Source organism: Mustela erminea, chromosome 17 (genome assembly GCF_009829155.1).
Source record: "Mustela erminea isolate mMusErm1 chromosome 17, mMusErm1.Pri, whole genome shotgun sequence".
In the NCBI taxonomy this organism is placed as follows: Eukaryota; Metazoa; Chordata; class Mammalia; order Carnivora; family Mustelidae; genus Mustela; species Mustela erminea.
The window spans coordinates 35579295-35602773 of NC_045630.1; the positions used below are offsets into that span (position 1 = coordinate 35579295).

Sequence of the window (23479 nt, forward strand, 5' to 3'; positions counted from 1 at the left end):
CCCTACTGCAGAAGAATTATTTTGCCTGGACAGCAGCAGATCTTTTAAATTATAAAGACTTTCCCCCACCCCCTCCTCAGAAAATCCTACCAAAGTTAGAGAGGAATTGGTTGATGACTATTCATAACCTCCCTTCCACAGAGGAAACAGGACCAACATTTCTCTGTAGCCCTCCTACAAATGACCTCAAAAAGCTAATATTCAGGGAATAATAGAAGCCAAGGTTAAATTTTGTACCCAGAAAAAAGGCTTTTGTTGAAATGCTTTATATAGACTCTACAAAGGCATAAGTCTTTTGATTCCCATTTTACTTAAAAATCTCCTGATATAAAGAAGCAAATTTAGTTTAAAAAGCAGGCCAGTCCCTTGATATTCAGGCTGTAATCCAGTTCTTTGGGGGAATTAGAAACAACTGTCTTTGTCTTACAAAGCTCTACAAAACCAGAAATGCAACTCTAAAAATAAAAGTCAAAGCCCACCCATCTTTACTAATCCCTAAAACTTGCCTCTTCCTCTCAAAAGGATCGTAGATATAGACACAATATCAGAACAAAATTCCCCTGTATTAAAAAAAAGGGGGGTAAATTTTTGATAGCAATTTCCCTGAAATTTGAGGGGGGGGGGAAACATTTTTCATTCTTTCTCTGTCCCTTGAAATTGTAAATATTATCATGTCTTTGTAAGGTAAATACAGCCCACTGTCACCTGAGACTGAAGGAAAAAAGGGAGGGAGGAAGGCTTTTTGAAATAAAAACTGCTAAAATGGCTCTTGTGCCCAGCCTCCAGCATCTCTGATAATAGGCAGATATGCTCCCAATCTCTACCTCGGAAAAATTTTGGATATTTACTCTGTGCCTTTGTGATGCAAATCTTCTACTCCCATCTTTCCTGGGACCTAAGAGCCATTCTTTGAAATACAAACATAAGAGAGTTTTTCATTGGGGGAAAAAAAAAATAGAGGGAGGTATTTAAAAATTGGGTCTTCCTGTCCTCTCCACAAATATTAGTAAAAATAAAAGCTCTAAGATTTTGTTTCCATCTGAATGTGTGTCCATATGTGTTGTAAATATGAGCTATTTTCTCTACCTCCAGGTGGTATTGCTAAAATTAATTTGCCAAAGAGCTCTTTTAGTTGAAGGCAAGCATTTGTAAAACTTGGACATTCTAAAACTCAGAGAGAGAAACTAACCCAAATGTTTTTCCGGTTCACATGATCTGGGAAAATATTCAGTATTAAAAAGCCTATTTGAAGTTGTTTATCTAATTAAAATAAACATATCTTTAGAGTTATCAGCATTAAATGTAAAACTTTTATTCTGCCTATATTTACTGAAAATCAAATAAGTTCATGCTACATCTCTATTGCAAAATTTGCCAAAAGAAAAAAAATCTTCAAATAATCATTGACTTTATCTAATGCCTCATGATGTTTTGTGGGTAAACACAATTGTTAAGAACAAGTAGATTAAATGGATGTAAAAAGAGAAAAGGTTTGTAGGTAAACTTTTAAATAGCTTCCAAAATCTTTAATAACTTGAAACTTTACAAAGTTTTGCTAAGTTAAATGACACATTGCTAAATTTGTTAAATATCTAGATCATTTCCAAACAAGAAAAAATAATAGAAGATTAAGTACTGAACATTGGTTTATTTAGTTTTGCTTAATTACAGAGAAACTAACGATAAATTCAGGTCTGCTAGTAAACATGGTTTGTGCTTTATTGAAGGGTTGTACTATGAAAAACACACACTTCTAAAAATTTTAAAATGTATTCATAAATTTGCCAACCTAAAGAAGACTGGTATAACAGTTCACAAATTGCTTACTACTTAGATTTCTTTAGAAATTAAGATTTCTAAGAGAAAATTTTTAATAAATATAATTAAGACTACTGAAAATAATAAAGGAAATAACTTTGTATGCAAGGAAAGTAAGATGTGTGTCTGGGGATAAAAAAAAAGAAGAAGAAGAAGAAGAAGCATGAGGAATGGGAAAACATTTTTGTTGAGGGAAAAGAAAGTAATTTTGTCCTAAAGTGAGGCTGGTTATTTAAAGAAGGAAGACTTAGGACAAAATCCGAGTGTAAAAATGTTGCAGGTTTATGGAAAAGAAATCTGGAAAGGAATTTTATGTGTCATTAATACTGGCTAAGATTAGAGTCGATTTAAGTAAATAGATGAGTTTTAATATTAAAAATACACTGACGCAAAATCAAAATTTTGTCTTTCTCTTTGATAAAAGGACAAAGTTTTCTTGAACTATTGGTCTGCTCTTAATAAGAAGTGGCAAACAAAAGTTTTTCTTCACCTTTAAAGTTACCTGCCTAGAAAACAAGCATTCTGTGTTTTCCCAAAATAATTTCCTATATTTATCAAGTCTGATTACTTAAGAAAACTGAGTGCTAATATTTAAAAGGCTAAATTTTGCTTACAACTATTTAACCTTTTGTATTTGAAATCTTCTATTGTCAATTTGGTTAAATACATAATAAAATAATGTTTCATAATAATTATGATCCCAAAATGAAATTCTAAAATGAAATCTTTTGACCAGAGCACTCCTGGAACATTTCAAGGATTTTGTAAGAAATTAAATTAAGTAGGCTTATTTGGCATGTTAGATTACATGGGAAGCATTGTCAAATAAGTGTTACTAAACCCTCTTGGGTTATATTTATATAGATATTTTATTAAATTAAGTGTTCTAAAAATTGTATGAAAATCCTAGAAATCCAATGTCCTGGTATGTTATCTTCTTAGAGTGTTGTGTGTCACAGAAATAACCAAATTTCTCTGTCCATTGCATTGTAATGAAGTCTAATCAGATCTTTAACCCTGGTCATTTGTAAGTCTTTTCATTTAAAGTTACTGTTTCATTTCAATGCTGTTGCCAATGTATTTCATCTTAAATGAGACTGAGAAAAAAATTCTGAGTGCGGATTTCTGATAACCTTAAAATCGTAAAACTGAACTAGGTAAGAATTTCCAAAACTAGTGGTAAAACTGGAATCAAAGAATTAACAACTTGGGGACTGAATAAGAAGACAACTATCATTTTTATGACTTTTTGTTTACATCATTGATGACATTTTTAAATATTTTGTTTTTCCACATTTCAGGAAACTTTTTCTCTTAAGCTGACTCACCTATAGCAGTGTGAGAAATTATACCTTTGTAATCAGAATTGAAACATTTATCTTTTCCTCCCTACCCTGTCCTTCCAGAATTTAAAAGCTCTCAGTGAGTGTTCTTTATATTTTCATGGCAATATATTTACTTGCATAAGTTTACTAAGAAACTGTTGTCCTTGTAACAAGATACAAGGAAATCGGAAACATTGGTTATATTACCAAGACTTTGACTGAAATTTCGTATTTGAGGGAGACATACATAGACCAGACATAGATATGACCCCACAACTTTAAGGAACTAAGGCTGACTTTATGGAGGCAATAAAGTCCCTTGGAAATATCAGCCTGGTACCTTGCTTTCAGAGTTCCCAGCAGGCTATTTGGTGAGTAAAGTCATTTTGTGGCAGGTACAGGATCCTCAGGATATTTGGGGGACCTCAAGAAGAGAGGAATTAACCCAAGTCCACAAGTATTGCAGGCAAAGTCTGATGACAATATATGACTTAGTCTCTAGCCTCAAAAGATTAAGAATTCAATCTAGAATCCTCATGAAAACTTACAGCAAAGCAAGTTTTTTATTTTTTATTTATTTAAGTAATCTCTACAACCCCTATGGGACTCAAACCCATGATCCCGAGATCAAGAGTTGTACAGTCTACCAACTGAGCCAGCCAGGTGCCCCAAAGCAGGTTTTGTTTTGTTTTTTAAGGTTTATTTATTTATTTGACAGAGAGAGATAGAGAGATCACAAGTAGACAGAGAGGAAGGCAGAGAGAGAGGGGGAAATGGGGCTCAATCCCAGGACCTTGAGATCATGACCTGAGCCAAAGGCAGAGAGGCTAAACCCACTGAGTTCCCCAGGTGCCTGCAAAGCAGGTTTTTAAAAAGCCTTTGTGGCCAACTGCTATTCTTGCTGCACTTAGGTAAATAATCAGGACAATTGTTTTTTTGTTTGTTTGTTTGTTTGCTTGCTTGTTTTTGAAACTAGACTTATTTTGCAAACAAATTATTAGTCTGGCTATCTTTGGTAGAAATCGGGGTGACTGTAGAGAGAAAATAGGTTTCAACAACAGACCTGAGCAAATATAGATTCTGATACTGTACAATATAAACTAGACCAGAACCTGATTTCTTCCAGTGTCCCCCAATACCTGGCTACAACCCTTCAAAGTAAAGTTTTTTATTTTTCTCCCATATCCTGAGTTAGATTCGTTTGAGAACTAAAATGCCCTTTGTCCTGAAGCCCTGCAAACTAAGTACAAACAACTTGATATAAACTTCAGAGAAATCACCACAACAGCTCACATATAGGCAATCTTCATGCCTGCTGCTTTGTGGGCAAAAATATCACCGAAGACATTCAAACTACAAACCAGGAAAATCTGTCACTGGCTGCTGTCACACTATTTGAAGATGCTTCAAGCTTGACATCTAGAAATTTTCTCTCAAGAGAAATTTTCCCTCAGAATTCAGAAACTGGTTTATAACTTGATTCAATCATTAACCATTGTTTTTTGTTTGTTTTCATCGAAATGCCTCTTATTTAATACCTCATTGCTTGAACCATAGGCCTAACTTTGAGGACACACCTCAAATACCTCCTCCTGAAATGATTTTAACTAAACTGATCTATTGTTGAGACTGGTTCAGTGAGCTTAGACAATCTACAGGCTCAACTTTTAGAAATGCCAGGAAAGTTTCAGAGGATGGAACTGCAGACTGCCCCAAGATGGGCCACTTTGGCTTAAACATTATTTTGAGTTAAAAGCAGTTAAAACCCAGCAGATTCAGAAAAAGCTCTTTATCTCCCCCTCAACTCCCTGCTTCTACCCAGAAGAGAGCTAGAGGGGAGATTCCTCTTTACCTAAGAAACTTATCTGCATAATGGGGCAATCTTTGCTTTCCAAACATCTCCTTTCACCCTTCTGCTAATGACTCCCCCAATCTTTTGTATCCTCAGACTCCTACCCCTCTCCTTAGCTCATATAAGTCTCATGTTGCCTCACTGTCTTTGGAATTCCATGTCTGCGGATTCCCCATATGTATAAAACTGTTACATTAATCTCCCATTAATCTGTCTTTTCTCAATTTGATGATGAGTCCAGCTAGAACGACTTTGAAGAGCAGAGGAAATTCTTCATGTTCTCCACAGCCTCCACCACAGACTTCTACCATATCACTAGTAACTCTTTATACATTTCACTTACTTCCCTATCTGTCTTCTTCTGGGACTTAGAAAGCATTTTATTTGCTTTTCATTCATAGGACTTGACCCATAGTAAGTACTAAATAAATGTTAGCAGGTGAAATCTCCCTTCAGCCACCATAGGGCATATATATCCCTTTTCCTCCTTCCTACTTAGGGCCCTTTTGGGGGCTGTCTATGGCCAGGCTGCTGGTTTTCATTGTGTGAAAGTGGATGAGGTAGTCTGACCTCTGCTATCAATAGCCATGGTCAAGAATATTTTGCTAACACCTAAGGCCCAGTATCCCAGTGTTCCCAAAGCTCTGTGCCACTTCTGGGATCGCCAGATAAAACACAGAATGCCCAGTTAAACCTGAATTTCAGATAAACAATGAATACTGTTTTAGTATAAGTATATCCCATTCTGTTGTAGGGAGGGAAATTTTATCACCCCAAGATATGTCTTTTTCACACATTGATTATTCTAATTTGGTTATTTTTAATAAACTGTGGGCACAAGAGAAGCTCTGAAAAACAAGTAGAAGTTACCTTTTTGTAAGAGATATTTACATGTATAAGGGAAAAATCTTGATTTGTAAGGGTGTATCCTTCAGTACCAGGAGGAAGGAGGTGACTCTAAATATTCTAGAAACTGTTATCAATGGAGAAAGCAGGGACTTAAATCTGCATAATAACCTTACACTTGACTACTATGCTTTTCCTGGTAACTTAGAGCTGACTCCCCACACACAACATCTTTTGTCTTTAGCTGGAGATAGTATTTCAGGGGTAGCTTCAGCCTTTGCAGGGTGTTAGTTTCCCTGGATCTCTCCCAGGTATATAGGAGGCATACATGTTATTAAACTTCAGTTTTTACTTTCTCCTGTTAATCTGTCTTAAGTCGATTTGATTCTTAGACCAGCTAGAAGAACCTTAAAAAGCAGAGGAAAAATTTTCCTCCCTGACACATAGCCCCTAAATGTATTTGTTGTGTGTGTATAAATATATATATATATATATATATCTCCATAGTTTATATATATTTATTGATTATATATATCCTAAAAAACATATTCTGCAGTTCAACTTTAACTGGGTGTCCTGGATTTCTATTTGTTAATCTGGCAAACCTGCTTCCCACCAAAGGGAGGTGGCTTCTCTCTAATGCTGAAGGCATGTAAACCCTAAAGAAACCCACCCAGCTGAGGCTGCCATGCCACCTTGATGGGCTTCCTGAAAGTTGGACTGAATGACCAAGAAAAAACACAAGATGGGCAAAAGCTCAAAAGTGTGAGCTGTGTGGGCTTCTTCCACTGCTCCTCATGTGCTACCACTACTTTACCAAAGTTGCCAGAGAATAACTTTTTCACTTACTGTAGGTGGGCTCTATCTCTCCTCCATGCTCAGATACAAATCCATGGGAGTTAGGCCAAAGGAAAAACCTGAAAAACTGCAACTACAGCATGTTTAGAATTGTCTCTGCCCCACTCCCACTGAGGGGCAGGGATCAGACCACGCTTCAGGCCTCATCAGGTACCTGTTCTTTCCCAAGAGGATCTTGGCTCTCCCACACAAATGGATTCCAGGTAGTCTGCCCCAACATTCTTCTGGCCACAGACCATATGTGACAGATGAGGGCAGGACAGCATACACAGGGCAGTTTATCCCATGTCTAGTTCATTTTCCTTGACTTTGAGATTCCATTAGTTATAAAAGATGAGAAAAATCTGTCCCTTAGGAGCAGGGTCATGCAGAAGGGTTGACAAAGAACTTCTCCCCCACACCTCATTAGATATACGGGGGTGGGGGGGAAGAAAGGGGGAAATGTGTTATTAGAAGGAAACTGTGTTATTAGATAAAATGATATAAAGTGGTGGTTGTGTCCATAACTTGGAACAAATTGATTGAGTTCCTAAAAAATCAGACCTGAGAAACTGGATGGGTGGGAAAGGTAAAAAGAAAGGGAGAATTTTATGCATTTTAATATGATAAGCTCCATTCCTGTTTCAGCATGTTGTCGGTGTTTTCCCAGGGAAGGAAGAATCTCCAAAATGAAAGGGTTCACCCACCTTTTACTCAGAGGTCTTCCCACTCTTCCCCTGGTGGGGTTAGTTTTCAAAAAGAAGAGACCACTTAACAAAGCTACTAAACAGTCCTGAAACCCCCCCATAGCTGCTGCTGCCTCAGAAATGACAGGTGCACCTTTCATGAGCCACATCTTATGCCAAATATCCACATCTTATGCCAAGTGCCAAATGCATAGAAATTCCTCTTTGGCTGCCTCTCCTCACAGTACTACCACCCACTAATATATTAGTCCTATCAGATCTGGCCCATTCCTTATAGTTACTTTCCCATTCAATGTCCTGCTCTTCTCACCTTCCTACTTCTTGACCCATATATTCAGGTGAGAATGATCAAATCAGAATTCCTTGCTGTGCTGGGACATGTGCCTCCAGCTGAGAGGGACCCACTTTGCATTTTTTAAAACTGCCAGGTTGTATTTAGGTATTTCATGGGAAGCCTGCTCTAAAGTGTATGTGGGCCAGCATCAAGGAGTAGAGTGAACAGCTAGCTTCGTTGCCATGGCAGTGAAAGGAATTTTACTTGAATGGTGAAAAATATGACTCCAAACAATTGCTAGGTGCAACATTCATATTTCCTTTTGTTTTATTTATTTATTTATTTATTTATTTACTGTTATTTTGTTGAGAACCACTAGAAAAGGAGTAGAGAGTGGGGGTAAAAGTTCTACCCGGAATGCTGAGTCCCAGTGATTTCCCTGGATAAATCAGGTTGCAGAAATACAGCAATTTTCTCATTGCTGCAGCATCTCAGATATACTAAAACAGCAAAGTTCATTGAATGTCTATTTTGGAGTAGGACTAGGGGGGAGATGGAAAGAAATAAAGACAAAAAGATCCAGTCCACATCCTCCAGGAGTTTATAAGCTAATAAGAGAACCAGGCATAAAGATATGGACATATCTTGGATCAATGTTTATTACATAATCTGTTCAAAGTGTGGCAGTAATGCAGCTCTGAGAACCTTTGGGGGGTTTGAAAGGTCCACTATTTTCATAATCATGCTAAGACATCATTTGCTTTTTTCTTATTCTTTCATAAGTTTTCTAGAAGCTACAGGATGTGTGATAATACAAAGCATAATAGATGTATACTTATATATTCTTGAATTGAAAAAAGTTCTCAGTCTTGGGTGACTGGCTAGCTCAGTTGGTAGAGCATGGAACATTGATCTCAGGGTTATGAGTTCAAGCCCCATATTAGGCACAGAGCTTATTTAAAAAAAAAAAAAAATCTCAGTCCTAATTTCTTTTAAAGGAGCCTCCACTAATTAAAAAAAAAAAAAATTAAGTAATCTCTACACCCAACATGGGGCTTGAACTCACAACCCCAAGATCAAAAGTCACATGCTCTACCAACTGAGCCAGCCAGGTGCCCCCTCATTCTCAATTTCTTATATATCAATATCAATAGTAAAACCACATATAGGCACACTTCCTCTTATTGCATTTTGTTTTATTTGCTTTGTAGATACTGTATTGTGTTGTGCTTTTAGATATTGTGTTTTTATAAACTGAAGGTTTACATCAACCCTGGATCAAGCAAGTCTACCAGCAACATTGCTAACTTTGTGTCTTTGTGTTATACTTGGACAATTCTCACAATATTTCAGACTTTTTCATTATTATATTTGTTATGGTCTATGATAACTGATCTTCAATGTTACTGTTGTAATTGTTTTGGGGCTCCACACACTGTGCCTATCTAAGATGGCGAAATTAATAAATAGTGTTCCGACTCCTCACCAACTGGCTGTTCCCTCATCTCTCTCCCTTCCCTCAGGCCACCCTATTCCCTGAGATACAATGTTGAAATTAGGCCAACTAATCACCCCCAGTGGCCTTTCAGGTGAAAGGAAAAAGTGAAAGGAAAAGTTACACATCTCTCACTCTAAATCAAAAGCTAGAAATGATTAACCTTAGTGAAGAAGGTGAGTCAAAAGCCAAGGTAGGCTGAAAGCTGGTGTTCTTGTGTCAGCTAGTCCAGTTGTGAATTCAAAGGAAAAGTTCTGGAAGGAAATTATCAGTGCTGCTTTAGCTAATGCCCAAGTGATAAGAAAGTGAAACGGCCTTATTACTGATACGAGTGGTCTGGATGGAAGATCAAACAGCCATAACCTTCCCTTAAGCCAAAGCCTGATCCAGAGCAAGGCCCTTAAGTCTCTTCAATTCCATAAAGGCTGAGAGGTGAGGAAGCTGCAGAAGAGACAGAGGTTAGTTCATGAAGTTTAAGGAAAGAAGCCATCTCCATAACCTAAAAGTTCAAGGGGAAGCAGCAAGTTATCCAGAAGATTGAGCTAGGATAATTACTGATGGCTACAGTAAACAAGAGATTTCTGTGTAGACAAAACAGCTTTCTATCTGAAGAAGATTCCACCTAAGGACTTCCGCAGCTAAAAAGGAAAAGTCAATGCCTGGCTTCAAAGCTTCGAAGGACAAACTAACTCTTTTGTTAAGGGCTAATGCAGCTGGTGACTTTAAGTTGAAGCCAGTGCTCATTTACCATTCTGAAAATCCTAGGGTCCTTAAGAATGATGCTAAATCTACTGTGCCTGTGCACTACCTCTTACAACAAAGCCTGGATGACAGCTCACCCACTTACAGAATATTTTAAGTCCACTGTTGAAACCTACTACTCAGAAAAAAGAAATCATTTTCAAAATATTACTGTCCATTGACAACACACCTTGTCACCCAAGGGGCTCTTATAGAGACGTAGAATTAGATTAATGCTATTTTCATGCTTGCTAACACGACATCCATTCTGCAGCCCATGGATCAAGGAGTAATTTTGACTTTCAAGTGTTTTTACTTAAGAAATACATTTTGGGATACCTAGGTGGCTCAGTCTGTTTAAGCATCTGCCTTTGGCTCAGATCATGATCTTAGGGTCCTAGAATCAAGCCCCACATTGGACTCCCTGCTCAGCAGGGAGCCTGCTTCTCCCTTTCCCTCTGTCCTTCCTCCTGCCCATGCTGTCTCTGACTCTCTCCCCCTCTCTCTCTTAAATAAATAATTTTTAACGAAATACATTTCATAAAGTTATAGCTGCCATAGATAATGACTTCTCTGATGAATCTAGGCAAAGTAAATTGAAAGCCTCCTGGAAAGAATTCACCATTCTAGTGCCATTAAGAACATTCATGATTCATGGAGAGAGGTCCAAATATTAACACTAACAGGAATTGGGAAGAAGGCGATTCTGACACTCATGGATGACTTTGAGGCGTTCAAGACTTTAGTGGAGGAAGTAACAGCAGATGTGGTGGAAATAGCAAGAGAACCAGAATTAGCAGTGGAGCCTGAAGGGACGGGTGAATTGCTTCAATCTCATGAGAATACTTAATGGAGGAAGAGTTGCTTGTTATGCGGGAGCAAAGAAAGTGGTTTCATAAGAAGCAATCTATTCCTGGTGCTGTGAAGATTTTTGAAATAACAACAAAATATTTGGAATATTGCATAAACTTAGTTGATAAAGCAGCAGCAGGGTTTGAGAGTCTTGATTCCCAAGTTTTGAAGGAAGTTCTACTTCTTTCTGTAGTATTATATGCTACAGAGAAGTCATTCACAAAAAAAGGAGTCGATCAACGTGACGATCTTTACAGTTGTTTTATTTGAAGAAATTGCCACAGCCACCCAACCACCAGCAACTACCACCCTGACCCCTCAGCGGCCATCCACATTGAGGGAAAACCCTCCACCAGCAAAAAGATGAAAACTAGCAAAAAACGCAGAGTATGGTTAGCATTTTTCAGCAATAAAGAACTTAATTAAAGTATAGATATTTAAAAGACATCATGTTATTGCACACTAAATAGATTACGGTATAATGTAAACATAGCTTTTACATGCACTGGGAAACCAGAAACCTCATTGGACTCACTTTATTGTAATACTTGCTTTTGGTGGGGGTCTGGAATTGAACCTGTAGTATCTCCAAGATCTGCCTCTAGACAAAAATGGAGAGCCTCGGTAATTTTTAAAGATTGTAAAGGGATCCCAAGACCAAAAATTTGGAGAACTGCTAAGACTTTATATATCATCTACCATTACATGGTGTCCTCATTTCTCACAAACGCATTTTACTGGATAAAAACTGTTTCATCTAGTTCATGAAAATTACTTTATTGAATGCTTTTTCTGTATCCTTTTTCTCTAGCACAATAGCTAATTATTAAACTGTCTGTGTTTTCTTTCGTGCCTTTTTATGTCTACGTGGGTCTTTTGAGCAGCACAATGTGGACTTCATTTTTTTAGTCCAGCCAAAAATCAGCAATAGTTGATCGATTTGTTTTATGTTTTATCACCTGCAGTTTTATCTTTATTTTTTAAAAAAAAATTTATTTATTTATTTGAGAGAGAGACAGTGAGAGAGCATGAGAGGTGAGAAGGTCAGAGAGAAAAGCAGACTCCCCATGGAGCTGGGAGCCTGGTGCGGGACTCTATCCCAGGACTCCAGGATCCTGACCTGAGCCGAAGACAGTTGCTTAACCAACAGAGCCACCCAGACACCCTGCAGTTTTATCTTTTATCTTTACTCTTGTTTTCCTTAAATATGCTTTCTTTAGTGCATCTTAAAGTCCTTTTTTTTTTTTTTAAGATTTTATTTATTTATTCCACAGACAGAGACAGTGAGAGAGGGAAGACAAGCAGGGGGAGTGGGAGAGGGAGAAGCAGGGTTCTCACTGAGCAGGGAGCCTGAGGCAGGGCTGGATCCCAGGACCCTGGGATCATGACCTGAGCCAAAGGCAGAGGCTTAACCCACTGAGCCACCCAGGCACCCCTCTGTCTATCTTTCTCACCATTTCAGCAGCATCATATTTTAAAGTAACTTTTCATTGTTTTCTATAATTTTTCTATTAATAGGATAGTACAACTTTAAATTTCCTTCCGTCTGGAGATGAAAATGGAGTCTAGTCTGTAACATGTCTTGGCAGCGTAAAGCCCTTTATAAAATTATGCATATATATCTTATAGTTCTGTCAAGATATAATGTAATTTCCCACTTGAATTTTCTTTCTTTCTTTTTTTTTTTTCTATTTTGTCCTCCATAAACCTTGAGCTCTAGCTAGCCCTCAACAGTTGTCAAATCTCCATTGTTTTCAGGAAGTGAACTTCACAGCTGTGAGCCTTTGTTGACAAATTATTTCATCTCCTCTGGGTCTTAAATTATTTCCCCTTACTCTGAAGTGAAAACTCAGTGCATGTTTCCATACACTGTACTTGGGCTTATAATTCAATTTCTCTTAATCTTGAGTGAATCCCCTGATCCCCACCCTTAACCCATATTCTTCCTCCCAAAACACGGGTACTTATTCTTATCCTAACATTTCCATGGTTTTCTCAACTCTAATTATAATTTGAAGAATTCTATATTTGCTCAGTGATGGGAGAATTGTTATGTTTGGTTAGTTGGTTTGAAGTCGAAAAACTTAACAATAATATATCTTAAATTCTCTTTTTGAGGATAGTTGCTTACTGAATTCTTGCTACAAACATACCAAAGTGGTTATTTCTATATTTCTGTGGTTATTTCTATAATTCTAAATTACTAGGGGTTTCCCCCTCTGGCCCTTTGATTGTTACTAGATCAGTCTTTAGCTGGATGTGGGCTTTGCGGGCTAATTCTGCTTCAGCGGTGCCAGTTCTGTTTGCTCCTGGGCCAGATCCCCTCTTTCTTACTTCTTCATGTATATTGTTCCTCTGTAGCATTTACAAGACCCAATTTAATAGCGTAGTGCCTTGTTGTTTTGTTTTGGTTTGGTTTTTGGCACTCGCTATTTCTTCTTTTATTTGCTGTTAAAGTAATAAGTGTACGTTCCGTTGCACTTGCCTGAGAGTCTTGAACCGGTCTTGGGTTTCCCGCCATCTGGGTTCTGGCTGGCTTGCATTCCCCTTTGATGTTGTAATACTTGTTCATTGAACTTGAGTGTAGGGCTTATAGGAATTGTTTGCTTTTTTTCCCCCCCAAGATGTGCACATTATTTTCTTAAGCTTATTTTTCTGTTTTGTGCTGTTATTTTTAATTACTTCCGACTGGGAGGTGGGGACAAGAGTGAGATTTGGCTTGAATTTGGCTTGAATTTGCTATTACTCACATTTCCCCAGAAGCCCCGCACATACTTTCTCTCTGCCTTTGACATACCACTTTTGAAAAGCCGTTGATTCTTGGCATAAATGGTGTTAAGAGGAAGATGGGCCCTGGGTAGGGATGTTCAGGAATCCAGTTCTGTACAGTCATGAGCTTGGCCATCTGGAAGTCTCTTCTTGCTCAATGAAATGGAGTAAACATTGTCCATTATGAAATCCACCACACAGGCTGCCAGGGACGAATGGGATCCCACCCAAAGCCAATCGCTGCTCTGACAGGGAAATTGGCTAGCACTGCCTGAGACTACTCCAGCCTCCCCCGTCCCTGATGTCACAATTCAGAGGCTGCTGCCTGCCTAGGAGGTTGTAGAAAGCTCTGTAGGTTCTCTCTGTGTGTCCTACAGGGCTCCTCGGGCCAGGTATCTGTCTGATGGCTTTTATGAAAAAATATCTCCCCCCCATTCTGGGGTTCTTCTTGGCCTACTACTACTATTCTGCAAATGAGGAATTCAGACCAGGTAAGTACCAATGTATCTAATTTGGGAGGAATAGATATAAAAACACAGGGGTGGCTGGAGGGTTTCTGAGGATCAGGATGAGTTCCTGAACCCCAGAGTTGCTGAACAAGAGGAAGCCTGAGATGGGACTGTATTTCTGTGTCTTCCAGACACGGAAGGGTATGGATAATAGCAGTGTGGGGAGGGGTAAGCATGTCACCAACAGACTGCCAAATAGTCCATGCTTTATTTGGCACCCTTAATGGAAAGCAGTTTCAAATTCCCTACAAAAAATGAGGGTAATTCCAAAATTTACAGCACAGGCAGATAATCGGGCTCTAAGGAGGGACTGATAAGTGGGAGACCAGAAAGGACTCTGGAGTTGATGACTAAATAGTAGTGAGGGAAAATCCCTGGAATTTCTATGAGCACATGTGTTTTGATGACTTTTTGAGTCTTATTTCAATTGAGTAAAATTGGATAGTCCAGAAATGTCTGGAACTCCAGTGTCTTAGCTGAAGCCTCCGTCTATGGACATTTGTAAGAAGGAGAGCAAGAAGGCTTGTTTTGAGCAATCAAGCTAAGCCTCCGTTTTAAAGCATGTTTATGAAAGACTTGAACTGTTCCTTCATTGATTTTGCAGTTTGAGAAAAGTTGGTCTGGGCTCATAATCTTTAGACATTGAGGTAAGGTTGTCCACATCCAGAGCGGAAGGAAGACTGCCGCCAGCTTGGGTATGGCCCTCACTTCCTTTTGGGTTTCACAGAGATGCTCCAAGGAAAGAAAGTGATTGTCACAGGGGCCAGCAAGGGGATTGGAGAACAGATGGCCTATCATCTGGCAAAGATGGGAGCCCATGTGGTGGTGACAGCAAGGTCTAAAGAAACGCTAAAGAAGGTGAGGGTTCTGCACCCACGGACACATGTCACATACACATGCCAACACACAGAAACTGGCACACCCATACACAGGTACAAACACTCACACATACACACACACAGGTTCAAACACCCACAGGAATATAAAGAGAATGCATTTAAGCTTTGATTCCTATACACACACACACACACACACACACACACACACACACATCTATCTCTCTCTTTCTATCTATCTACCTATCTATGTATCTATTCTCACAGACATGCCTATGCACACACATTTACATCTGGGACCATGGATATATAGATATGTGCTCAGAGACCAAAATTCCAGTATCTACTCATGAATTCATATTCTCATCCCCATTCCGACTCTCGGACACATGCTTTCTCATATGCTCAGACTTACAAACCCAAGGATAGAAACATTCACAAACTTAGGGCTACTCACACAGAGACTAGCATCCACACCAAGAATGGATTCACATACCTCTATTCACAGAAACTCATAAGCACAAGTCATGAACTTAAACGCCAGCACAGTGATGACTTCTTTACTTACACCGTCGCTGAAATACTTCCGACAGAGGGCCAAGATTGTGTCAGGTGGCACCTTCCATTCTTACCAAAACAGGGTTCTGAGCAACTTCCCATTTAAACCCCCATTACTTCAGAGATTGCCCCCGAAGTCTGCAGCCAAGACTGACACCATTGCTGCTATGTCCCCGCAGGTGGTATCCCACTGTCTGGAGCTTGGAGCAGCCTCAGCACACTACATTGCTGGCTCCATGGAGAACATGACCTTTGCAGAGCAATTTGTTGCCCAAGCTGGAAAGCTCATGGGTGAGGCCGCTTCTCCTCCCTCCTCTACTGGACTCTGTTCTCAGGGTCACCAGGGAGCTTTGGGGAGGGGGAGAATGGGAGGAAAGGTATCCCCCCCAGATGGTTTCTCTCAACACAGCCATCTCTTGCAGGGGGACTAGACATGCTTATTCTCAACCACATCACCAACACTTCTATGAATCTATTTAGTGGTGATATCCACCTCGTGCGCAGAAGCATGGAAGTCAACTTCCTCAGTTACGTGGTCCTGAGTGTTGCTGCTTTGCCCATGCTGAAGCAGAGCAATGGAAGCATTGTGGTCGTCTCCTCGAAGGCTGGTGAGTGGGGCTGAGACCCATATGGAAGGCAGAAGTGGGAGACGTGCCAGTGGTGGTGTTGGGGGCTCTGCAGTGAATGTGAAGTTTTATCCATTTCCATGCAGAGGAGTAATACTCTATAAACTAGAATTTTAAATGTTCACCGTGCAAAATCAATCAATAAACTAGTCGATCAGTCAATCTTCCCAGTGATACTAAGCAAAAGCTGATTCACGGCTTGCTCCTGGGCATGAGGAAGTAGGCATCTGAGTATGAGGCTTGAGTGTGTCAATACAGTGGAAGCATGTGTGCTGAGTGAAAGAGACATTGTGAAGAACAAGTGGGACCATAAGAAATAAGGGGCTGTTCAAGGCAGATGGGCTGCAAGGTCCCTGGAAAGAACAGAGAAAGAGCAGTAATTCAAACAAACTTGGTGGCTTGTGATCTACAAACAGAAGTCTAAAGGGACATAGAGAGATTGGGGGAGATACAGCTCACCTTGATCCTAAGGGAGAGAGACCTGGTCACGATGGATAGGATTTTGCTTCTGCCATAACCAAAAGCTATAGGCTGGTGAAGTTAGTTGATACAAAGGTAGAACTGAGAAGTGGAATATTTTAACATACATGTGTCTGGTACGCGGGTCAGGCTAAGGCAAAATGAAATGAAGAACAGAAACAAATACACTGTATTAGCAGATCTGCCTAAATTGGGAGTGTTCTTCAGAATCTGAACTTACTACCTTAAGAGTGCTATAGAAATACCAGGAGGGTAGGGAGAGATTGTGTACAGAGATATATTCATGAAGAGAACACTGTATGATCAAGAAAGGTCATTGACTCTTTGGATGGTGGTAGTATCAGACGTTATCCCCACAAAAGAGCTAGAGATTTTCCAGCTTCGGGAGTTTGTTCTGTCACGAGTCCAGGAGAGAAGTTCCACACCTACTTGTTGATTAGTCAGAAGGATGTGGCAAACACCAGGATTAAAATCTGCACTCTAAATGTGGTTCCTGGCAATGTAAAAACAAATAACCTGCAGACTTTGTAATTCTTAAGTATTTCACAAACTACTATGAGCTGTTACTGTAACTAAGAACACCATCGATGTTGTAAAGAATTTTATTTCCTGGACAGGAAAGGCCCGCATAGTGACGGGATAAAAGGGCAGTGTGTCTGTGCTACCCGCCAAACGGAGGGATTGATATGCATCCCTGCGCTTCCCAGACAACACAGACTCCGCACCCCTCCCCAGACACAGCCTCTCTCCAGGCTGAAAGGAAGGAGAGCTTCCGGATGCATACTGAGTGGGAGGGTGCTGGGCACATCCCCAATCCATCCGAGGGCATTGGCCAAAACCCTCACATCAGTCATGGTTTAGGTGGCTCTAATGATTTAAGTTGATTAAATAATATACCCATTCTAGGCAAAGAGTGTGCTTCATCTTTGCCTAGAGAAATGGAACTTTCTATAACGCAGACAATGTCTTAGTGTTCTCAGAAGGAACAAGAATCCCTGTAGAAGTCCAAAGGCATGATGAAAGTCTGATAACCTCTGCTTCCACTCATCTTCTACGCCTACCAAAAGTCGCTTCATAAAGTGTGTGGACTCAGAGATGGAAATCTAGTTGAACTACTACCCTTCACATCTGCTGTTTGTATAGCTCCAAGAGTTCAGTCTGTTTGCTTTGAAACATGTCTGTGAACTTGCAAAGTACAGACGCTGCTTTCTCTTCCTAACTGAAGAATTTTTCTGCTCTATGCTATATTTTTTTTTAAATATTCAGAAAACACATTTCACTAATCCTTCCTCCTTAAAATCTGAATTCCACAAATGTGGGATGCTAATCCTCAAATTGATCCTAAGGTCAGCCAAAGAGTATTGGGATGGATTTTTAATCACTCCTTCCAGGGAATGCATTCAGTCATTTATTGAATTATGGCGCTAAGTGGTTGTCTTTTATCCCCAGTGCATTTCCAGGTGTTGCATTACCTAGAAATCCTGTACTTTTAATACATTCTTTAAAGCCTCAGCTTTATATATGCTTTAGCATCAAGACACAATTGCTGCCTCTGGGAATTTCCTTACAGTCCGCATCTACCCATGTTTGGGGTACCTACTATATAAGTTTTTACATATATATAATATCCAGTTACATTGATTCGTCTCCCCTCTTTCCACCACGTGCTAGTTTGGCCATGAGTTGAGCTACTATAACAAACACTCACATTTATACTGGCTTACACAAATAAAAATCTATCCTTCCTCTCATAAAACAGCCTGGAGTAAGCAGTCTAAGACTCATACAGTTGTTCTGTCTCACAAAGTTGTCCAGGAACCTCTCTGTCTCAGAGCTGCCATCCCTAGGGCGTTATCCTCACCCGTATGTCCAGGTCTGATATTAGCATATCAGAATTCTAGCTACAGAAAAAGGAGAGAGAAGGACACAACCTGAAAGTCTGTAAAGTCTTCTACCACAGCTGGTTGCCATTGTGGTCTTTATTCAAAGTGGATTTGTGTCCAACTGAAAACCAGGGATTCTAGTTCTACAAAACATACCGATGTTGACAAGTAACTAGGGGTGTCTCTCTCCCTCATCAGCCATGCCAAGGTAAGGCATATCTATATCTGATATAAGATCAGAAGGCGGGAGTGCCTCCAGGCCACCCCATGGGCCTACTGCACGCCATAGACTCACACTCCAGACTTGATCTCTCCAGATTTGAGGTCTGCTATGAAAACAAAACCCCTTCCATCCGGCAGCAGTGCGGGATGCAGTGGGGCAAGGGAAAGCACAGAAGGAGAATGCCTAGATGGTATTTGTGAAGCAAACGGAGACGGAGATACTACTACTCCAATGTGACTGGAAAAGAAATCACTGAATTGGGCAAAGAGCAGTTGAAAACATCTGGAAAAAGTTTATCGGCCATTAATCAAAATGGGTCTTCTTGACTTAGGTTCAATTTTCAAAAAGTAAAGGTCACTGCCTTTTCATATCCCTTGGCTCTGTGAACCCTGTTAATGATGGCCCATCACATCAGTCACACGCATGACAGCCAGAATCCAGCTTCTAAGGCTGTTGCTCTGCCCCTCCTTTACGGCCCCTCGGGACTCACAGACCAATCCTGCAGTCCTCCTGCCCCCTTCTCCTCCTAGGGACCTCACTTCCCATGAAATCCTTGTCAGTTCTTGCCAGACCCTTTCCTCTTCCTCTTATCCAATACATTTTGGAAAATCAGCTTTAAAATTCTACCAAGGCTAACCACACCAGGCCCACATTAAGTGTAGGTATATTGATGCTTCTGTATCAAGAAAAATGTAAGACATATTTTGAAGTGCAATTGCACATAATATAATTCTGGGTTTCTTTAAATATTCAAAATGGAAAACTAAAGGAATAAGAGGACCTTGCCAATGGCCCCTGAATGCTCAGACCTCTCTTTGCCAGCTCTGTTAAGTGTCTCTGGTTACCTATTCATTATTTTCCAAGTAAATCCTCTTTTGAAAAGATTAACTTTCTGTATTTACTTTTTAAAGTCTTATTCAAATGTATTCCTCTTCTGGTTTACTCATTTCCAGCATTGCTTCATATATATTTTTTTTTTTTTACATAGATGTATAGCATCTCAGGCGTATTATGAGATGACTAGGCAGGGGCAAATACCTCATAAGACAAGGCTTTTGTGGGAAAACTCAAACCAATGTATGAAGTCACTTGTTGGACCTTAACCTGTTTGAGGGTTAAGGGCTGCCTGTGTGGTCTAAAACTACTTCAAGAATTCAACATTACAAAGAGGGAGGAAAAAAATAAGACGGGTTTCTCAACTACATGTATCAACTAACAGGATTTGGAATACCCATAATGGTGTTTTGCATCAAGACAAGAATATACAGATGTTAATCTCATCCCTGCCTTCAGCTCGGCGTACCCACTTTTTCCTGAAAGGCAGGCGATGCCTCAAAATAGTATGGATATGCCTTGGAGTGTGGTGGGGAGAGGAAGGCCAAGGTCAAGGTTTTGGATGCAAAGGGGGTCTAGGAACTAGAGTAGTAAGGGGTGATTTATTCCTCACCCAATTATTTTATATTTTTCTAAGGTGAATCTTTACCCTTAAATCCAATTACCTCAGAAATAATTTTCAGGGGCGCCTGGGTGGCGCAGTGGGTTAAGTCTCTGCCTTCGGCTCAGGTCATGATCTCAGGGTTCTGGGATGGAGCCCCACATCGGGCTCTCTGCTCGGCGGGAACCTGCTTCGCCCTTTCTCTGCCTGCCTCTCTGCCTACTTGTGATCTCTGTCTGTCAAATAAATAAATAAAAATTTAAAAAAAAGAAAGAAAGAATTTTCAGGAACCACACTTTCCAAGGTGAGTGGAAGTGTTTATACATGCAAATAGAGGTATTAAAGTGGACAGGAGGGAGGTGGTGCTGTAGACTTGGACTATTTTGAGGAGATTGGGGGGACATAGGGGGGAATGAGATACCTACATTTACAGATATGTCATCTATAGTGTCTGGAGGAAGGCCGAAAAGATTCAAGGAAGAATCAACAACCTGGACATAAAAGTTTCTGGAGCCATGCTAGCCTAAAGTCAAGAGGTGGTGTTTAGGCAAACCTGAAGGACTGAGACAGAACCTGTTGGACTCGTCCTCAGGTTCATTGTTGTACCAGCCCTGCAAAAGAGGCAAGTGGAGATCTGCAAGGGGGAACGATGATTTCTTGCTGAAGACATTAACAATTTAGTACAGGTTGTGAACAAGATCATGCCCTTCGTGACAACCATTGGTCCACCTTTTCCCCTTGAAAGGCTGGGTAGAGCTTAAGTCATCGTGTCTACTTAAGCCTGCTAGACTACTGATTTTTGTTCCAGTGCATTTCTTGGTGAAAGAGGGGAGTTCTACCATCGTGTCTTTACATTTACTTGTGAGGAGTTTGAGAAGGCTTAGAACAAATACACTCTACTTGACAATATACATACAGAAAACTAGATCTTAAGAAAAGAATATAATGCCAAAATCAGACTCTACACAGATGCAGTCCTTAAGTTTCAAATTTGCCTCTTGAAATTTTTTTAAAAGATTTTATTTATTTGAGAGAGAGAAAGAGAGTACAAGTTAGGAAGGGGGTAGAGGATCGGGAGAAGCAAAGCAGACTTCCCGCTGAGCAGGAAGCCCAATGCAGGGAGGACTCAGCCCAGGACCCCGGGATCATGACCTGAGCTAAAAGGCAGCCGCTTAACCAACTAAACCACTCAGATGCCCCTGCCTCTTGAATTTTCTTAACAAAAAGAAAAAGAAGAGGGACAGTATATAGATAAGATTATATTCAAAAGAAGGAGGTACTATAGGAAGCAAATAATATCTAAAATAAATTTCTCATGAAAGACATAAAGTACATGCAGAAAGTAATGAAAAGAGCAATGCCCCTAACAACTTTCTTAAATGTTTCCATAATTTTAAAAATCAACACACACACAGACACATTCTATGAATATCTGGAAAAAGAAGAAAAGTGTAAAACTCAAAGTAAAAATCATCCATAATCATCCCAATATTTTGGAGAATTTCTTTCCAAATAAAGGTAGAGATATAAAACAATTATGTTTCTATTGCCAAACATTTAGGTTCCTTCCAATGTTTTGCTATTTTAAAAATCCTGTAATAAATGTCTTCTATTTAAACATGTGGCTGAGCTGATGATTATTTCCTTAATAAATTTTTAGTACTAGATTTACTGGATGAAATGATAGAAACATTTTGAAGGCTTTTGGTACATCTTTCCAAACTGCTTTAGATGAAAGGAAAAATAAAAGAGTAGACTTTTAAAATATACAAAAATAAAAACGAATTTAGATGAATATGAGCATCATGGCCCGTTCCCACCCCGAGTATAGACACAAGTATTCCTCTCACAACTACTTTGCAGAGTTCACAAAATTTTTGGCAATTGACAAGTTTGTAGGTAATAGAAAAAGGTGTTTAGTAGTGATAAGTTTCATTTGACATGAAACATGGTCCCTATCCCTTTGAGAGCAGTGGTGTTCATTTTTTATTACATTATATCTTATTTCCTACAGCAGCACATGGCACGTAGTGGATATTTAATAAAGGTCCAGCCAATAGTGAATTAATTACATTTTCATGTGTTTACAGGATATTTATATTTTCTATTCTGTGAATTGTTTTGCCATGCCTCTGCCCATCGAGATGTTAGCAAAACTTTTCTAATAATAAATAACCTAATTGATTTCATATGCAGCTTCTTGTCGCAAATGTTGACAAAGGCATATCTTTGAAACTCAGTTAAGTATAAAATTAATAAAGTGAAAAGTGAAGTTGACATGGTGTGAATATAGACCTTTAGACAGTTGGATTTGACCCAAGGAGAATTCCTGCTGAAATAAGTATTGATTTCAGTAAGTAGAAGTCCACTTAAGATATTTCAGGATAAGACAGGTCTGGGGAGAGAGAGCACAACTTTACATCTGAGAAATTTATTCTACACACATTTGCAAAAGTGTTCGCAAAATACTTTCACTCATTTATTCAAAAGATATGAATTGCAGCTCCACTCTGAGCCACACACAGTGCCAGGGCTCTGGCAGGGAGCAAGGAAAGCAAGTCTAGGGACGTCGCCGCAGAGCCCCCGCTTCAGTGTAAATGATCGTTACATTGTTTATTGTTATTTGAAAACTGAAAGCAATCTGAATATTCACCACTAGTGACAGGTTTCTAAATTGCGGTGAAATACTATGTAAATTTTTATACATACTAACTATAAAAACAGTGTTTGAAGGAAAAGTAATTTAGAGAACACTATATATAGTATGAGCCCAACTGTGTTTAAAGGGGTTTTTTGAGTGCATGATGGTTCCCCATCAGTGAAGGATCTGCCTTTGGCTCAGGTCATGATCCTGGAATCCCGAGATAGAGCCCCACATCAGGCTCCCTGCTCAGTGGGGAGCCTGCTTCGCCCTCTTCCTCTCCCTCTGTCTCGACTCGTGCTCTGTCTCTCTGTCAAATAAATAAAAAAAAAAAAACTTTAAAGAAAAAAAAAGATAGGGCTTTCATCTTTCATTTTACAGACTTCAGAACTGTTTCTTGCACAATGAGCTTTAGGATAATTAGAAAAATCAGAATAGGGCGCCTGGGTGGCTCAGTGGGTTAAGCCGCTGCCTTCGGCTCAGGTCATGATCTCAGGGTCCTGGGATCGAGGCCCGCATCGGGCTCTCTGCTCAGCAGGGAGCCTGCTTCCCTCTCTCTCTCTCTCTGCCTGCCTCTCCATCTACTTGTGATTTCTCTCTGTCAAATAAATAAATAAAATCTTTAAAAAAAAAAAAAAATAAAAAAAAAAAAAAAGAAAAATCAATAATTTTTTTTTAAACAAAAAGTAAGGGATTGGGTTCCTATATGGTAACTGGAACCAAAATATTTCTCCTCCCATAATGGCTGATTTGGGGCGAGGGTAGATTAGAG

General features: G+C 39.6%; 1 protein-coding gene across 7 annotated transcripts in view; it reads left to right on the forward strand.

Moving 5' to 3' along the window:
* The window catches only part of HSD11B1 (hydroxysteroid 11-beta dehydrogenase 1), a 65432-nt gene that overhangs the window by 22198 nt on the left and 19755 nt on the right, over positions 1-23479 (forward strand). For 5 of the 7 annotated variants that reach the window (XM_032318457.1, XM_032318458.1, XM_032318459.1 and 2 more), the window contains exons 2-5: positions 13894-14007; positions 14753-14883; positions 15599-15710; positions 15842-16027. In XM_032318457.1, coding sequence (XP_032174348.1) covers positions 13920-14007; positions 14753-14883; positions 15599-15710; positions 15842-16027 — 517 coding nt within the window. In that variant the 5' untranslated portion in view covers positions 13894-13919. The remainder of the gene's footprint in view (positions 1-13893; positions 14008-14752; positions 14884-15598; positions 15711-15841; positions 16028-23479) is intronic. The other 2 variants (XM_032318461.1, XM_032318456.1) reach the window with 1 other exon arrangement.